Genomic DNA, 16,945 nt, shown 5'->3' on the forward strand with positions numbered 1-16,945 from the left:
ATCCATTAAAGCATTGATTCATGATTTATTGCCCCTCTTTTCAAATATCATATTTTGAATTAATTTCTCATTTCTCCCTAGCTCTATCTTTTGGTTAATTCGCATAATTCGCTAATGGATTGCCGACAGAACCGTTTCCCAAAGGCATACAAAATTAACCTTACTTTTGTAAAATTTAATTGATTTTTACCTTCATCTGTTTGAAACAAGGATGACAACATCCATAAAAGCGAAGCTCTCAAACAGTAGGACAAACGGACATTAACACTTGTATAGTGTCAGAATTGAATAATCAGAATATAAATGATTAAGAGTCAAATAAAAATTTTGAGTAAATTTTTTGAAAAACTTCTTGATACATGATAATGTTTATGGACATACTTACTTATTTAGGACGGACGGACGGACAGACCTACCCTAATTATAAAAAAGCTTTGCTTTTAAAAAAGAAAAATTTAATATCTAGAATATATTGAGAATGAAAACCTTAGTTTTTTAGTAGCGAAGCTACTCTATAATTCACTTTGTCCGTCAGTCCGTAACGCTATGGGGGAAATGGGATTTACTCAGCTCCTATAAAAGATAGAATGCTGAAATTTTGACAACATGCCCATCATTAAGGAGCACAATCAAGTATAAAACATCAATGACGGTAGGACCGCTTTTTAGCAGGTTTTAGGCTATTTTTGTATTTTTCACATTTTTCTCCATATCTTCAGTGTTTATGGTGCGATTTTCAAAATTTTTTCAGTTATAGATATCTAAATTAAATTTCCAGTCGTTTAAAGGAAATAGCTATGACGGTCAGGCTGCCTTTAAGCAGGTTTTAGGCTATTCTTGTATTTTTCACATTTTTCTCTATATCTTTGGTGTTTATGGTCCGATTTTCAAAATTTTCTAGTTATAGATATCAAAATTAAATTTCCTGTCCTTTAAAGAAAACAACTATGACGGTCAGACTGCCTTTCAGCTGGTTTTAGGCTATTTTTGTATTTTTCACATTTTTCTCCATATCTTTGGTGTTTATGGTACGATTTCAAAATTTTTTTCAGTTATACATATCAAATTAAATTTCCTGTTGTTTAAAGAAAACAACCATGACGGTCAGACTTCCTTTTTGCAGGTTTTTGGCTATTTCTATATTTTTTACATTTTTGTGATATCATTATCAAAATAATTTTTCCCATCGTTATGAGCATCTTTTATGTAATTTACTTTGACCGTCATCATTATACAAATAAAACAGGGTTTCGTGTTTATTTTCTCCAATAAATCAATTAATAAATACACTTCAAATCTACTTGTACATATTACCATCCATAATTTTATTTTTTATGCTTCGCTACTTATGGATGTTGTCATCCTTGTTTAAATATATATTTGGCCTGTAGCCTTGAGTTGCGATGGCTTTTAAAACTATATAAAAAAAAACCTGCTTAATTTTATCATAGCCAATTCATTTCCCTTACTTTTGCAACTAAATTAGTCTGAAATTACTTCTTAATGTCCTCAAAATTTTCATAAACTTTTTTAACAAAAAGTTCCACCAAGTTTTTCCAGAGCTGGATCTTTAAATCATTTTAGTGGTGAACCAGATCGGGGTGCGCCAAATTTTAGCCAATCACCATTAAAATGATTTAAAGATCCAGCTCTGTATAACTTTGAAACCGATTAATTTCCGCTGGATTAGAACCTTTTCTGTTATCTGTTATTTTTTTATAATTTTTGAAAGATATGTATAAAACTCCAGAAAAAAATATGTACTGTACAAATTTTTACCCTGAATTAGCCCCCCATCGAAGTTTTGCATCAAATTTGAGATTTACCCAGCTTTATATGAAGAACAAGGATGACAACAGCTAAAAATGCGAAGCAAAATAAATCAGTAAAAACGAATGTAAACAATTATAGAGTAATCCTATTATATAAAGTATTAAGCTTTTTTCGTCTGTTGCGAAGGATCTTGCTAATCGCTGATCTGATTTAGTTCTCATTTATAGTGAATCTTCTTATATGGTTTTAAGCTACTTTATTTTTGCAAATAAGTCGATGTAAGGTTTTAGGCTATTTTTCTGCCCTTCCATAACCCGTCGAATATATAGCTCGAGCCCCTAAACGCTAGGGGCGCAGCCGCTAGTAATGTAACTATAATATAGTACAAAATATTTTATACTAATAGGTAAGGTTATTTTTAAATTGGTATAATTTTTTATTGCTTTATATAAAAAAAACAGCTACCAAACTTGTCCACTAATAATTGTTCTAAATTTTACGGGTGGATATATTTGAACTGTTTGAAAACGATAGGACGTTTCTAAGATTATGTTTCGCTTGGACACATATTTGTTCTTGTTTTAATGAAAAAATTGTGCATAAGAGGCATTATTATAATTCAGGGATCTTAAGGGATATATATAATAACAAGGATGACAACATCCATAAAAGCGAAGCACTGAAACGGTAGAACAAACGGATATTAACATTTGTATAGTGTCAGAACTGAATAATCAAAATATGAATGTATAAGAGTTTAACCAAAATTGTAAGTAAATTTGTTGAAAAAATGCTGGATACAGGATAATGTTTATGAACATACTTGCATTTTTAGAACTTGATTATAGAGTTGCTTCGCTTCAAACATTATACTTTGTTGTCCCAGGAATTAATATACCAAAAATCATATCAAATTGATGATTAGATCACATGAAAATTAGTTGTAAAAAAGTAAAATAAATCGAGATTTTTAAAATGGACGTACGAACATTCTGGTAATGATTATAGAGTTGCTTCGCTTTCTAAATCGTACCTAACTACTACAGGAATCACCATGCAAAGTTTGAAATCGAGAGGACAATTATAACAAGCCTAAATTATCGAAAAAATCTATCCGTTACGGACGGACGTACGGACGGACCGACCCTAATTATAGAAAAGCTTCGCTTTTAATAATAAAGGATAGATTGATAGACAATGAACATACCCAATGAATGATGATAATAAAAAAGGGAGAAGTGGCTTGTGCTTGTATTGCGTAAAATCGTGAATAAACTTCAGTCAAAAGCTATTATTAAGTCTAAGTGTTCTTAAATTTGACAAAATGCATAGTTTATTCAAACTCATATTAAATAACATTTAGACTTAATAATCGCTTTTGACTGAAGCATACTCACGATTTTACAAGCTGCTTCTCCCTTTATTACATAGTATTATAGGTTTCCTCAGATAATAAAATTAAAATTATAGGATAAAAAAAAACAGTTTTGTTTACCCCGAGGACGGGCTACTGGCACGGGATAACAAATCTAGTATCAATTTTATTATTTTCCTTTCAAATTTCTGTATTACGAAGAGATACATGATTATTCAGTATGGCTGAGGACTGGTTCTAATCCAGTGGATATTTATCGGTTTCAAAGCCATACCAGAAACAAAATTAACCCTTATGTAGATTTGAATAAATTTTTGAAAAGTTTGGATACTGCTAGTTTAATAAAAGTACCCAAAATTTTAAAGCCAGCAAGTGAAACAACATGTTTTATAAAAATTTGGGAACCAGTATAATTTACAGCCTAATGTCCCCTCCCTCCCTGCCAATATGTACTTATAAAATGTGTATAAAATTGATAAATTCTTGCAATATGTAGGTTGAAAACAGTAAAGAATGAGGGTAATTTGTTACTCTAACAAAAATTAATAAAAGTCTATATGATGAATAAAAATGTTTTTTTTTACATAATTTTATATTCAAGTCCTAAGAATGTAGGCATGTCATTAAACAATTTCCTGTGTTTGAACAGTTTGCAATAAATTTACTGAGCTTTTTTGTTTTTATGGATGTTGTTATCCTTTTGAAATGTCTAAGACGTGAAGATGGGCGATAATCGCTCACGGCTAGTTATGTAGAGAAGCTTTGCTTCCAAACCAAAAACACATGTTTCAAAGTAGTAGTTTATTTCAGGCAAGCACAAACAATTTTAAAGCATTGTTATACATCATACATGAGTTAGGTTGGGTTAAAATAGATTAGGGAGAGAGAGCAGCTATTCTTTAAGCCAGTCTGTCCCTTTACAGTAGCATCAAAAGCAAAAGCAAAGCAAAATATATTTAGTTGTACAACTTATAATTAAAGCAACATTGAAGTAAGCAAAGGTTTCAAAAGAACTCTCAACTGCAAAAAGAATTTTAAAAATAAAGAATAGGTATATAGTTCTCTGTTTTAACAAGAAATTTTTGATTTAAGGAAAACATATTGATTATCTAAATTTTTGTAGTGGCCTGTGTATTTAAATTAGGGTTGGGCCGGATATCCGGCTATACGGTCGGATACCCGGTAATTTGCCGGATATTAGGTGTTGGCCAGATATCACGCCCAACCCTAATTTAAATATTTGAACTGCTCCCATCTCAACCAGCACTTTATCATGTTAATGAACAGAGCTGGATCTTTAAATTGTTTGGTGGTGCGCTGAATCGGAGCGATCCAGTTCGGCGCACCTAGATATTATTAGATTTCAATCTTTAAATCAAAATGGAATGGGTGAATCAGTGCGCCCAGTGGCGCGGTACTAGCGCGGCAATGGCACTCAACATTGACATTGCCGCTCCAAACCGGGGTGAACTGGATCGCCCCGATTCAGCGCACCACTGAACGATTTAAAGATCCAGCTCAGGTGAACGGTAAGCAAAGTATACACGAACGAGAGCAAGTGATTCTAAGCATCCTCCAGCAGTAATACTGAATATCTTTTTTTTGGTGAATATACTAGGGTTCTGTTTGATATAGTTTTACCAATTAAAAAAAAGTTTCACCATGGTTTTCTATGGAAAAAATCGTTTAGAATCACTGCTGGAAGGTGCTTAGCATCACTTGCTCTCGTTCGTGCATGCTCCTCTTTAGGAAAGCAATGTATAGTTGTGAGTTAGAGTTGTATAGAGCTGTGTGGCGATGTTAGAGGTAAAAACAGGAACATACGGTCCAAGGACAAACGCAGGAGTGACAAACGTGGAGTGGACACTTATTTTAATATTTCAGACATTCCTGCGTTTGTCCACTCCAACGTTTGACACTCCTGCGTTTGTCCTGGAAGCGAACACACAAGGCACTAAAAAATTAATAATTATTTGAAACAACTTGTAAATAATTGTTATATTTAGAAGCGATTCAATCTTGTTCTATTATGTAAAGTAGTAAGATTTTTTTTGTCTGAAGCTTAAGATTTTAATAATTAACTGACAGAGTTCTCATTTAAAGGGAAGCCTCCCCTTGGTCCTGGGATGGTTTTAGGCTATTTCATTTTGGTTTTAAACCCCGGGTTGGTTTTTGGACATTTTTCTGTCCTCTGTACTTAATATAAAACAGATAACAATTGTAGATTCTAATATTTTTTAAACTCTTTTTACTCTAAGGAGTCTATTTAAGATAAATTTTACTATTTACATATAGAATAAAACAGACTAAAAAATTCACTTCAGTAAAGAGATATTTTAATTAATTATTCTACAATTTTATATCCTTAATCAAACAACAATGTTTGTTATCAAATTGATAATAAATAATTTCCGTCAATTCAATATAAAATTTTTTGACAATATCACAAGAAAAAAACAAGGATGACAACATCCATAAAGGAGGAGCTCTCAAACGGTAGGACAAACGAACATTCACTCTTATAGAATGTCAGAAGTGAATAAGCAAAATATAAATGTATTAGTTTTAACAAAAATGTACATAAATTTGTTACAACTGTTAAATATGGGATAATGTTTAAAGGACATACTTACATGTATAGAGATGCTTTGCTTATGATATTGTAATTTGTTGTCCTAGGAATCAGTATTCCAAAAATCAGATATATAGGATAATTATATCACATAAAAATTGTTGCCAAAAAAGTTAAAAATCAACATCATTGAAATGAACGCACGCTTTCTGTTATAGGAATTATCATGTAAAGTTTGAAATCGATAGGACAATTCTATTATGTCAAAATTAAAGAAAAGAGCTAACCGTTACGTATGGACTAACCCGGGATATAGAAAAGATTTGCTATTAAAAAAGTGTGCATCTAAATATTCCTCTTCTTTCTCTTCTTCTCAGTAGAGACTTTTCTGCTATCATTTTCATACATTCACTAAAAAAAAGTTATTAAATCATCAGCAAATAGCTTATGTAATAGGACATCAAAGCTTTTTTTGAGGTTGGTTAAATGAGGGGTTTCTAAGGTTTCAAGGGGGTAATTGATTTTTTAAAAACTTTAAGATTGGTAAAATGAGGGTTTACATAGTTTGAGGGGGTTAAAAACTCCCTTTACACCCCCCTTCCCATCATTAGACGTCTATGTTTATGTTCTAATTAGTTTAAATTTTCTTATTTAGTAATAGTCTAAGAAATGAAGACGAAGAATTTCGCTCAATTTGACGTCATAAAAATTAGGCATTGTCCATCTCTTTTTTTAAGGTTTTCTTTCCTTCTCCTCCTCTACTCATCCTTCATTTTTATGACGTTAGAATTTTTTGGGGGGATTTTCTTCGTCTTCCTAAGAAATAAGTAACATAATTTATAGATTTGTAGTTTCAATTTCAGAGATCTTAAGGGATAAGATAATAGACAATAAATTTATGTACCACATATTATAATAATAGAATTAGACCATTTTTTATGAATATCATTGGTGGAAAAGTTTATACACTGCTAGTCTTCAACACCCAAAAGTCCTCAAAATTTTAACGAATAAGAGAATTTGTTAAACTATTTTGACCTTTATAATTTTTCTAATCCAATTATATAAAGAAGGAAGATTTTTTTGTTTGTAGCGAAGGATCTCACTAAACGCCCAATAGAATGGGTTCCCTTTACAGTAAAGCCATTTTAGGTTCATGGAAGGCTTTTAACTATTTTTAAGGAGAATATCTCCACCCTCCACTAAAAAATGACCACCACCCCCCCACCTCAAGTGCCCCTAGAGGCCTCTAGGGGCGTAAACGCTAATTAAACTAAAATTAATTATGAAATATACTTACTTTATTTTGTAACCAGTCAAAGCAGAAACAAATATGTGATCAATGGCCTAAAATTGTAAAAAGTTCTTATCTTCATTAAAAGTTAAAACTGCTGAGAAATATTAGGTGAAGTAAATAATACCCGCAACCGTGGCTAAACATGTATCGCACCTTCTCGTCGTCTGGGAGGGGATAGGTTCGAATATCGGCCAGACACCGTGTCATAACTAAAGACGTTAAAATTTGTCCTACTGCTGCTATGTCAGGTTAACGAGTGGGGGGAATCCCTTCGCCCATAAACAGACGCAACTCATTAACATGCACAGTTAGGACTTCCCAGACAAAGGTCTAGCATCAAAGGGTTGAATGTCTGTTGGATGTTACATAACCTAATATCCAATAGTGGGCGTTAGAGCATCCTATCACAAGCGGATTTTGCTCTTGGGTTTACTTGATGTTCACTTGAAATCAAAAGAGAATCCCGCCCCAATGAGGTAATTGGTACAGGTGAACTATATAAATTATTTTTATTAGCAAAGCTACTCTATAATTCACTTTGTCTATCAGTCCGTCAGTCCGTCCGTAACGCTGTGGGGGAATCGTCATTTTCCCGACTCCTATTCAAGATAGATAGCTGAAATTTTTATTGTAGATTTCTATTACATATGTCCATCTAATCTATACTTTGTTTTATCAATCTGTTAGTTATTTGGGGTGCTAGATCGATTCCTAGATTTTCATATTTTCGTGATTTTCTCAACTCCTTTATAAGTCAGAGGGTTGAAATTTTCAAGGATTAATCAATTTTACATTCTACATATTTTCATTAAGTTTTATTAAGATTTGTCTATTAATTGGGGTGCTAGTTCGATTCCCAGATTTTTAGGTTTTCGTGGCTTTCTCTATTCCTACTCAGGATTGACAACTGTAATCATCAGGGATTGAATATGCTCATATTCTAATTATTTCCATAAGATTTCATTAAGATTTGTCTATTAATTGCAGTGGTAGATCGATTCCTAATTTTGTAATTTTTTGTGATGTTAAAGGTTGCGTGATTTTAAAGTTTTCGGGATTTCCCTATTTCATTAACTTTAATGTTTATTGTATGACATTGCTCTATAGTAAATTTTTTCGCGATATCCATTTATAATTTTTGAGCTTCTATACTTATGGATTTTGTCATTCTTTTTTTAAAGGTCATTAGGACATCTTGTGCAAAAAAAAGGTTATAAAACTTTCCTTACGACTTTAATCATAAACGTTTCTGTAATAGTTTTTTGCGTGGAAAATTATTCAACTTTTATAATTTGTCTTATGATATTCTGCATGCTATATACTACATACATTCTGGCTGTTGAAAAACTATGGGGTCATGTAAAGAAAAACGAAGTTGCGGGTCTCGTCGTATTTTCACAGTAGCTTTTGAAAGGTTATTTTCTTCGCAAGGGGCTAGAAATAGGAGAAAAGCCACTGCGAAACTATGACGAAACCCGGAACTTCGTTTCCTACACATGATCCAAAATATTAACAGGAAAAAAAGACTACATACCCAGAGAGAGAGAGGGGACAGTAAGCTTTTTATTACACTAGTCCCCAAAGTTTAATAATAACGTTTTCTTATTTGTTAACAATTGGGGACTGTAGTGAATTTTTATTGAATGTTCAAACGTTTCTACCACTAATTTTAAACCACATAAGGGGCTATTTTGTGTAGCATCAATTTGAATGTACATCAATTTATCGGCTATTGTCTTATCCCTTTAGAACCCTGTACCTACCCCTAATTCCATGGCAGCTTTTTGTATTTGTTCTCTCGTCACCATGTCCATTCCGTTCTCCTAAAAAATTTCCTTGTTTGTAAATGAGAGAGGTAGGACCCAAAAAGGAAGATGATTAAAGTCCCTCAACAGATTATTACGTCATACAATAGAATAGCCAATGAGAGGCTAGTATATACTGTAATTGAACAATGGTAAAAATTATGCTGGCCTCTCATTGGTTATTTTATCATATGACGTATAATCTGTTTAGGGACTTCAATCATCTTCCCAAAAAGGTATTTAAACGCTGACTATTGGGGAGACAACTAACTCCTTTACAAGTCTGCTTCTAAATTATTTTCTACTTGGCTGTGTTAATATAAGCGACACCATTGGTTGATTTTCAATGACCCAATAGTTGCACAAGGTGGTTGCGATGGGGAATACAGTTATTTAACCCTTTCTCACTCTAGTGTTTTACTCTAATGTTAAACTCAGTGTTAGCGTTTTTTTATTGTTGATAGTAACATGTCCTAACTTTTGTAGCCTGATTTATAAAAACAATGGAAAGGTTAAAAATTCTATTTTGTTGGGTTTATAAAATTTATAGCGATAACAAATCTTCTGATGAACAAAAAACGGAAAACCTATTAGTTTTTTATCTTACATAAAGGTCTCTTGGAATACTGAAACAAACATTATCTTCTATCGAGTATAGTAATCGGTACACCGACAAACTTCCTATTGCGACAAACGTCCTAAAACTCCTAAAGGGACAAACCTCCTAATGCGACAAACGTTCTAAAGGAACAAACGTCCTAATGTGACAAACCTCCTAAAGCGACAAACGTTCTAAAGGAACAAACGTCCTAATGTGACAAACCTCCTAATGCGACATATCTTATGTAAAACCTCCTAAAAAAATCAAATTTTTAAATCTTCCAAAATTTAAACAAAAAATCTTCTAAACATTATGTATTAACAGTGAAACAATGTAAAAATCCAATCCAATATAGCGATAAAACACTCAGGGACGAAATTCAAAACCGAAATTTATTTCTTGAATAACTTTGTCCACAAAGTGAGATTTAAAAATCCGTCAGTTTTCCCAAAGTCGGTGTTGGCTACCCAACTGCATGGTTTTGAACCCGATACAACGTTGCATTATAAAAAACGACCCTTACCTCACATTTAATAAATGTGATATAACTTGAAAAAGTTTTTAGGAGGTTTTTACTTAAGAGATGTCGCATTAGGAGGTTTGTCGGATTAGGATGTTTGTCGCATTAGGACGTTTGTCGTAGTAGGACGTTTGTCGGTGTACCAATTAGTTGCTGCACTAGTTTTTAATAAATAAACCTTCATGAAAACCTCTGCTTAATACAAGATCAACATAACATTAATATGGACATGGCATAATGAAACTGATGATAATGTCTAAAAAATGATGTCATACTGGCCTACCATTGCATTGGTCCATATAAATGTATACTCCTTATCATTGGTTATTTGTATTGTATGACGTCATTATTTAGGCACTATCATCCGTTTCTGGCATAATTGTAGAGTAGCTACGCACAGGAACTAACTTACATGGAGGTCCTTAATGATTCTCGGATCGTCTCTGACATCTTCCTTATTTGCCACCAAGATCTTGGGGACATACTTACTAACAAACAAAAAATAAATGAACTTAAGGCTGGGTCAAGGACGTCCAAGCTTTTTTATTTGGGGGGGGGGGGTAAAAATTCAAAATCTAATATTTTGGAAATGCCCATATTTATTTTTTTTGGGGGGGGGTTATTCTTTATATCATATAGGCAAGGACGTCCAAGCTTTTAGATTTTTTTTAGGGGGGGAGGGGTAAGGGGTAAAAATACAAACTTTTGAAGCACCCCCAAATTCATTGGACTTCATGGGCTGGGTTTAGTGATTTTTAGATTAGAGAGAACGGGGATAAGATTCCATTATAATGCAATTGGTAGGAGGATAAAGTGTCTAAAAAATCAGCCATGTGACGTCATAAAAATGAGGGAGATGAGAGGGAAATAAAGAAAACCCCTAAAAAAAGAGATGGATGATTACTTATTTTTATGACGTTACATGGCTGATTTTGAGACACTTTGTCCTGCTACTGCAATTGTTTTATACAAGTGACTTTATTTTTCAAGCAAAGCTTTATTAAAAGATAGTGCTTGCTGACTAATTTGATAAAGAAAACGATAAAAAGTTAAAACACTCTATGTGTTATTTTTGGCCTTATTTATAGATTGTTTATCTAAAATTTCTATATTCATTGCTATTCGTATTGTCATTACTAAAATAAATGGATCATGAAAAAGAAAACGATGTTTCGGGTTTCGTTGTATTTTCACAGTAGCTTTTCTCCTATTTCTAGCACCTGCGGAAGCTCTAACCCTGCGGGGCCTATTTTCTAACCATGTTGGGCAATCATTTACAATTAACTAACTTATAAAAACACAACGAAACCTGCTACTTCGTTTTTTTTTCATGATCTACATAAACATTTATGATTTACCTTGCATTTTCTATCTCCTTATTCCAAGCTGTCTAAAAAAAATTCATAATTTGCCGCAAAAATGCTCCAGTCACGTGACTCCTTTTCAAATGATCAACCATGAATATGATCGTATTTTCATAATGAGACGAGTGATTAGCTTATTTCAGTGGCAAATTCAAATTTTAGTCTTCTGTCTGTCTGTACCGAAGGATCTCGCTAACAGTTAGATTGATAAAAGGGTAGTAAAAAAAGTTTTTTTATTTTTTTATTTTTTTCTAAAATAAAAAATTGGGTTGTTAAAATCAAACCTAGAGTCTAAAGGCCTCTAGGGGCGGAGCCGCTAGTATTTAAAATTTGAATCATAATAAAAAAAATTACCTTAAGAGTAAGAAGAGAGTTTGGTTTATCAATGGAACAAACTATTGAACAAATAATAGGTTATCATCAAAATAAATTTTTTATAAGCGAAGTTACTCTATAATGTGAACGTGTCTGTCTGTCTGTTGTTCATTTTGACGGAAAGACTGTTCTCTATTCGGTTCTCTCATTCTTGGTAGGGTTGGGCCGGATATCCGGTTATCCGGCCTTATATCCTGTAATTTGCCAGATATCCGGCGTTGATCAGAAATAAGCTGGATATCCGGTATCCGGCCAAAAAAGTATCCGGCCCAACCCTAATTCTTGGATTTCACTTATTCTAAACCAAATCTTTATTTTCCTATCCTCCCTATATATATTTCTATTATTGGGGGATAAAGGAATGATTAACTCACCCCCCCCCCCTTCTCGAAATAAACTACCAAATATTGTGAAACATTTCAGCTTTATCCCTCTTCCCGCATTACTAATATGGGTTTTTGGTAGAATATTAACCCCACAAAAAAAAACATTTGAAAGCATTTTTTTGTCATTATGATTAAAAGCCATTAATTTTTAACTTCAAACACAAAGTATAGATTTTACTATCGTCAAAAAAATATTTTAGGGGAGGTAAATCACCCCTAAAATTTTCGTAGATGATATTTTAGCGAGGTTCGCACTCAAGTACACCTACTCCCCCCACCCAAATAAAAAAAATAATAGTCATTTCTCGCATCGTATTATAAACTGCTTTCCGCGGATATAGAATGTACAATTAAAAGATTAAAACTAGTTGTTTTAGCCCTGAGGTGCCGAAGGCACCGGCTAAAAAACTGGTTTTAATCTTTTGATTGTACATTTTTATATTCGTAGAAAGCTGGATATCATACGATGCTAGACATAGTTTTTTCGTATGGATGAGAACCGGTTCCTATCCACCGGATTCGAATGAATACGAGAAAAAAAAACATTTTCTTACCCATGACAAAAAGTCTTGCTTTTGAATATTGAAGCCTTCTTAATCTTTCAAATTCAATCTGAAAAATCCCAAAAACATACTATATTACATTAAAAATTATCAAATGTTTGAAAAAAGGAAAAAAATACTTTTGGCTTTACCTTCCAGTCTCTTAGGTTTGATAGATTTTTTTAAATAGACTAACACCATATCTTGAAAAAGCTTGAAAACGCGACTAAAATGTCAACGGTTTATAGAATTATTGCCTAAGAATGACCGTATCTTAAGAGACAAACGGACATACCATATTAATGGAAAAGCCGAGCTGCTTCTAACTATACCTGTCCTGGTGTGTCAAACACATGCAAGTTCATATCTATAGAATCCTACAATTAAAGACAACACAATACAATCTTTCCCGATTTTGTATTACTTTTGCGGAACATGATTGCAGTTACGTCATATTTTTCTTTCCCGAAAAAGGGAAGGGGGAAAGAAAAAAAAGGGAAGGGTGGAAGAATAAAGAGATGGGAGAAAAGGGGGTTTTCCCCATCTCTTTTGAAGAGATTTTCTTCCCCCTTTCCCTTTTTCGGGAAAGAAAAATATGACGTAACTGCAATCATGTTCCGCAAAAGTAATACAAAATCAGTACAGATTGTATTGTGTCAAATTTGACTGCAGATTTGAATTTATGTTGTTTTTATATTAAATATTATATGTTATTTTTTGTTTGTTTGAACTATTGTGAGAGGAGAAAGACACGCAAAAAAATTCTGACGTTACAAAATGAGGGATAATGAGAAGGAAAGAAAACCCCTAAAAAGTGATGATTAATTCCTCATTTTTATGACGTCACATGCTGATTTTTTTAGCGACTTTCTTCACTCACGAACTATTGTCAGATTTGATAAGATTTACTTTCAAATAAGTTGTCATCCTTGTTTTATGATTTGAATTGAAAATTAATATTCTAAAATGTATAAATTTATTTACCCCAGCTCTCAACCCCTCCATGTCTAAACGGTATTGCCTAGATAATGAATATATAATTAATGGCTGTTTCTATATTTCAGAAGCTTGAAATTCCCTTGTAGCTGCTATTAACTGACGAACAGGGTCAATACGAGTTGGTGTATGTTTCATATAGCTATTCATTTACTTTATTGCTTAAAATAAGAGTGGTGCGCTGCCGTGCCGGGGGCCCCAACCCTGCGGTACCTTGACGAGCTACACAGTACTCAATATAACTTTACCTAACCTGACAAATTCTAATAAAAAATGCTCCCTCCTCTTGCTTCTATCCATTTCAAAATATATGAGTCAATGCTCGATTTAGCACCTTGCGGGAAACCCCAACCAATCAATACCTAATCTAAAGAATAGTGTAAATCCATCTTCAGTACTTTCAATACAGAAGTAGATAGCCCCTAGAGTCTTTCTCCCTTACACAAAGAAGTTAAAAAATCTTAACTGGGCCTTCAACAAGTTTCAATGTAAAGAAGAACCATATCGGTCCAGTGGTTAGCGAGATCTTAAGCTCCAGTCACACATACAGAAAGATAGACATACTGTTACTTTTATAAAAAGGATTTAATACACTTACGTCCCGTCAGTTAAAGTTACATCTAAGCAATAATATTTCTTTTATTTTATTTTTGAAACAAATTTTCAGATGAGTTTGGGCTTTTTTATTCTAAAAGAACCCCCCCCCCCCCCCCCACCAATCTCGAAAAAATGGTGCGTTTATTCCAGCAAAACAATTTTAGATTACAATTCTCTTAACATGGATAATGAAATATTATTTTCCTTCTGGTACGGTTATATCTTTCATTTTCAGGGTTACCATACCGACAATTGTTGGAACATGCTCTGGATCAATGCCTCCCTAAAAAAATTTGACGGTTTCCCTTAAAGTCTAAAGCGAGCACAACCCACTACCTCCTCCCCTAATTCCGTGTTTTAGTGTTTTAAACTTTGGATAGATATATTTGGTACTGGGAAGCCAAAAAGGATTACGGCACTGCAGGGACAACGAGATAAAAAGATAAAATTTGACCCCACCCATGTTTTAATTTATTTTTAGAAATGAGGGAATAGTTCTGTGCTTACTTTTAAGAGAAAGAAACACACTTTTAGTTATACAGGTAATAAATGTATAAATATAGATAGTATAACCTAGATAACTACCTGGCCCAAGTGGTGGGGACCTATATCGTCTGCTAGCAGATTGCATTCTGATCTTTTGTAGCCACTTGGCTGTGTTTATATTTTCGACGCTATTGTCTGATATTCCAAGACTTAATTTAAATTTGGCACATCGTGGGTAGAGTTACATATAGCCCGTTCTCCCTCTTTATTAATGTGCAGATTGGATATGGCACTACTTTGTTATTTTCAATTTTGTTAATCATAATTGGGTATATACATACACAAAATTTATCTCCATTGTCTTATATCTTAAGATCCCTGTTAAAAGCGAAGCTTTTTATAATTAAGGTCGAGCCGTCCGTCCGTCCGGAATGGATAGCACATTGCGTTAATTTAGGCATGTTAGAGTTGTCCTATCGATTTTAAACTTTGCATAGTGATTCTTGTGGTAGTTAGGTAAAATTCTGAAAGCGTAGCAAATCTGAAATCAATACCAACTCTAAAACCAATACATTTATATACTTATTAATGAGATCTGAGTCTGTCACTCTACAAGTGTTAATGTTCGTTTGACATAACGTTTCAGAGCTTCGCTTTTATGGACGTTGTCATCCTTGTTTTTACTGAAAATTATCTTACTGTTTGAAATCTGGTGAGGATGCTTGTCTTGCCAACGGCACCATCACCAACAAAAATAATTTTTGTTGCCTCCAAATTATCGGCAGTCTCCTCGTTCATATCTACACAATCAACAAGGATGAAAACATCCATTTTTTAACCTTGTACGGGCTAAGCTGCTGTCCATGACAATTAAAAGTCAGGGCTAGCAACCAAGGATACTAACGTAAGACAAATCTCTCCATTTCTGTCCAAACACCAGAGGTATTTGGTTATGTAACGCCCAACAGACAACCAACTCAATGATTGTCTAGAAAAATCCTAACTGTGCATGGTAATGTTTTTGCCAAGATAAAGCTCGTATTGTCACGTATATGACATAGCAGTAATAGAAATGTCTTTAGTTATGACGCAATTTTGAGCATAGATTCGAACTTATCACCTCAACGACGACGAAAGGGTCAAGCTACATCTCTGGGTTGACAACATCCATGCAAGCAAAATTGATCTATTTATTTGGACAAACAAACAAACACAATTATATAGTAAAAGCACTTTTAATCATAGTGTAATAGGATTTCTAACTGTGTGTATGTTTGCTAAGATTTTTTAAAAACTTGAAATAGTTTATCTGCAATTTCAGGGCAGTATTATATTGGTCCAAGAAAGGTTTTATGCTATTTATTATTTCTAAGATGGACCTACAAACTATCATCTGACAATATTCAAATAAATATATTCTATTCTAAAAATAAAGTTACCTTCGTCTGTGTTCATTTTCCTAAAATCAGAAAACAAATTTTAAACAAAGATTTAAGTTTTTTGTTCTGTCCCTCCTGGGAAATTTGATTTTGAAGAATGCAAAAAAGTTTTTAAATACCTAAATGATTAATTAAAAATCTAATAAAAAGTACAAATAGGAAATTTATTTTGTCAACACCAAAAGAGAACAATGGGACAATTTAAAAAAACAATTATTGGTTATCTAACACTAATATACTCTAGAGGCACTCTAATAGCGGTAATTTACTTTTCTGAGTGAGTCAGTCAGTCAGTAAGTGAAATGGATACTTATAGTGATGAAAGCTTAATAAAGTCAAAAATTCGCCATGTGACGTCATAAAAATGTGGAATGAGAGAAGAAGTATGAAAGAAAGTCCCTAAAAAAGAGATGGATAATCCCTCATTTTTATGACGTCACATGGCTGATTCTATGAGAAACTTTATAAAGCTTCCAAATTTTTACAATATTTTTATCAATGACCAAAATAAAACAACTACCTGCGTTTAAAAAAAAAGCTTTGTATATATTAGATTCTTTATTAATTTATCTGAAAACAAAAATCTTAAAATGTTGCATTCAAGGGCGGAGCGGAGGGAGAGGCCATTGGACTGTAAATTATATTAGCACCCAAAGTTTAAAAAACACATTTTCTCATTCAATAGCTTTAAAAGAAAAAGGACAAATTGCTGCATAATTGTGTCAAAAATCATCTATGTGACGTCATAAAAATGAGGGATTATCCATCACTATTTTAAGGGGTCTTCTTTCCCAATTCTCCTCTCATCTCCCTTATT

At 33.2% G+C, this 16,945-nt stretch overlaps 1 protein-coding gene across 1 annotated transcript; it reads right to left on the reverse strand.

Annotated features, from left to right (window-relative positions):
- Positions 1-5,135: 5,135 nt before the first annotated feature.
- On the reverse strand, positions 5,136-16,768 carry LOC145322793 (uncharacterized). The gene is made up of 14 exons (XM_080165061.1): positions 16,649-16,768; positions 16,129-16,148; positions 15,389-15,489; positions 14,408-14,486; positions 14,205-14,226; positions 13,595-13,631; positions 12,943-12,987; positions 12,623-12,680; positions 11,662-11,702; positions 11,302-11,333; positions 10,356-10,431; positions 8,781-8,840; positions 7,021-7,067; positions 5,136-6,131 (listed from the first exon to the last, which is right to left on the reverse strand). Exons 2-14 carry the CDS (start codon positions 16,142-16,144, stop codon positions 6,050-6,052), a joined length of 696 nt encoding a protein of 231 aa, XP_080021187.1. The 5' UTR covers positions 16,145-16,148; positions 16,649-16,768; the 3' UTR covers positions 5,136-6,049.
- Between the last annotated feature and the right edge of the window lie 177 nt (positions 16,769-16,945).

The sequence above is a fragment of the Acartia tonsa genome, chromosome 6 (assembly GCF_053477335.1).
Source record: "Acartia tonsa isolate MP-2025a chromosome 6, ASM5347733v1, whole genome shotgun sequence".
Lineage (NCBI taxonomy): Eukaryota > Metazoa > Arthropoda > Copepoda > Calanoida > Acartiidae > Acartia > Acartia tonsa.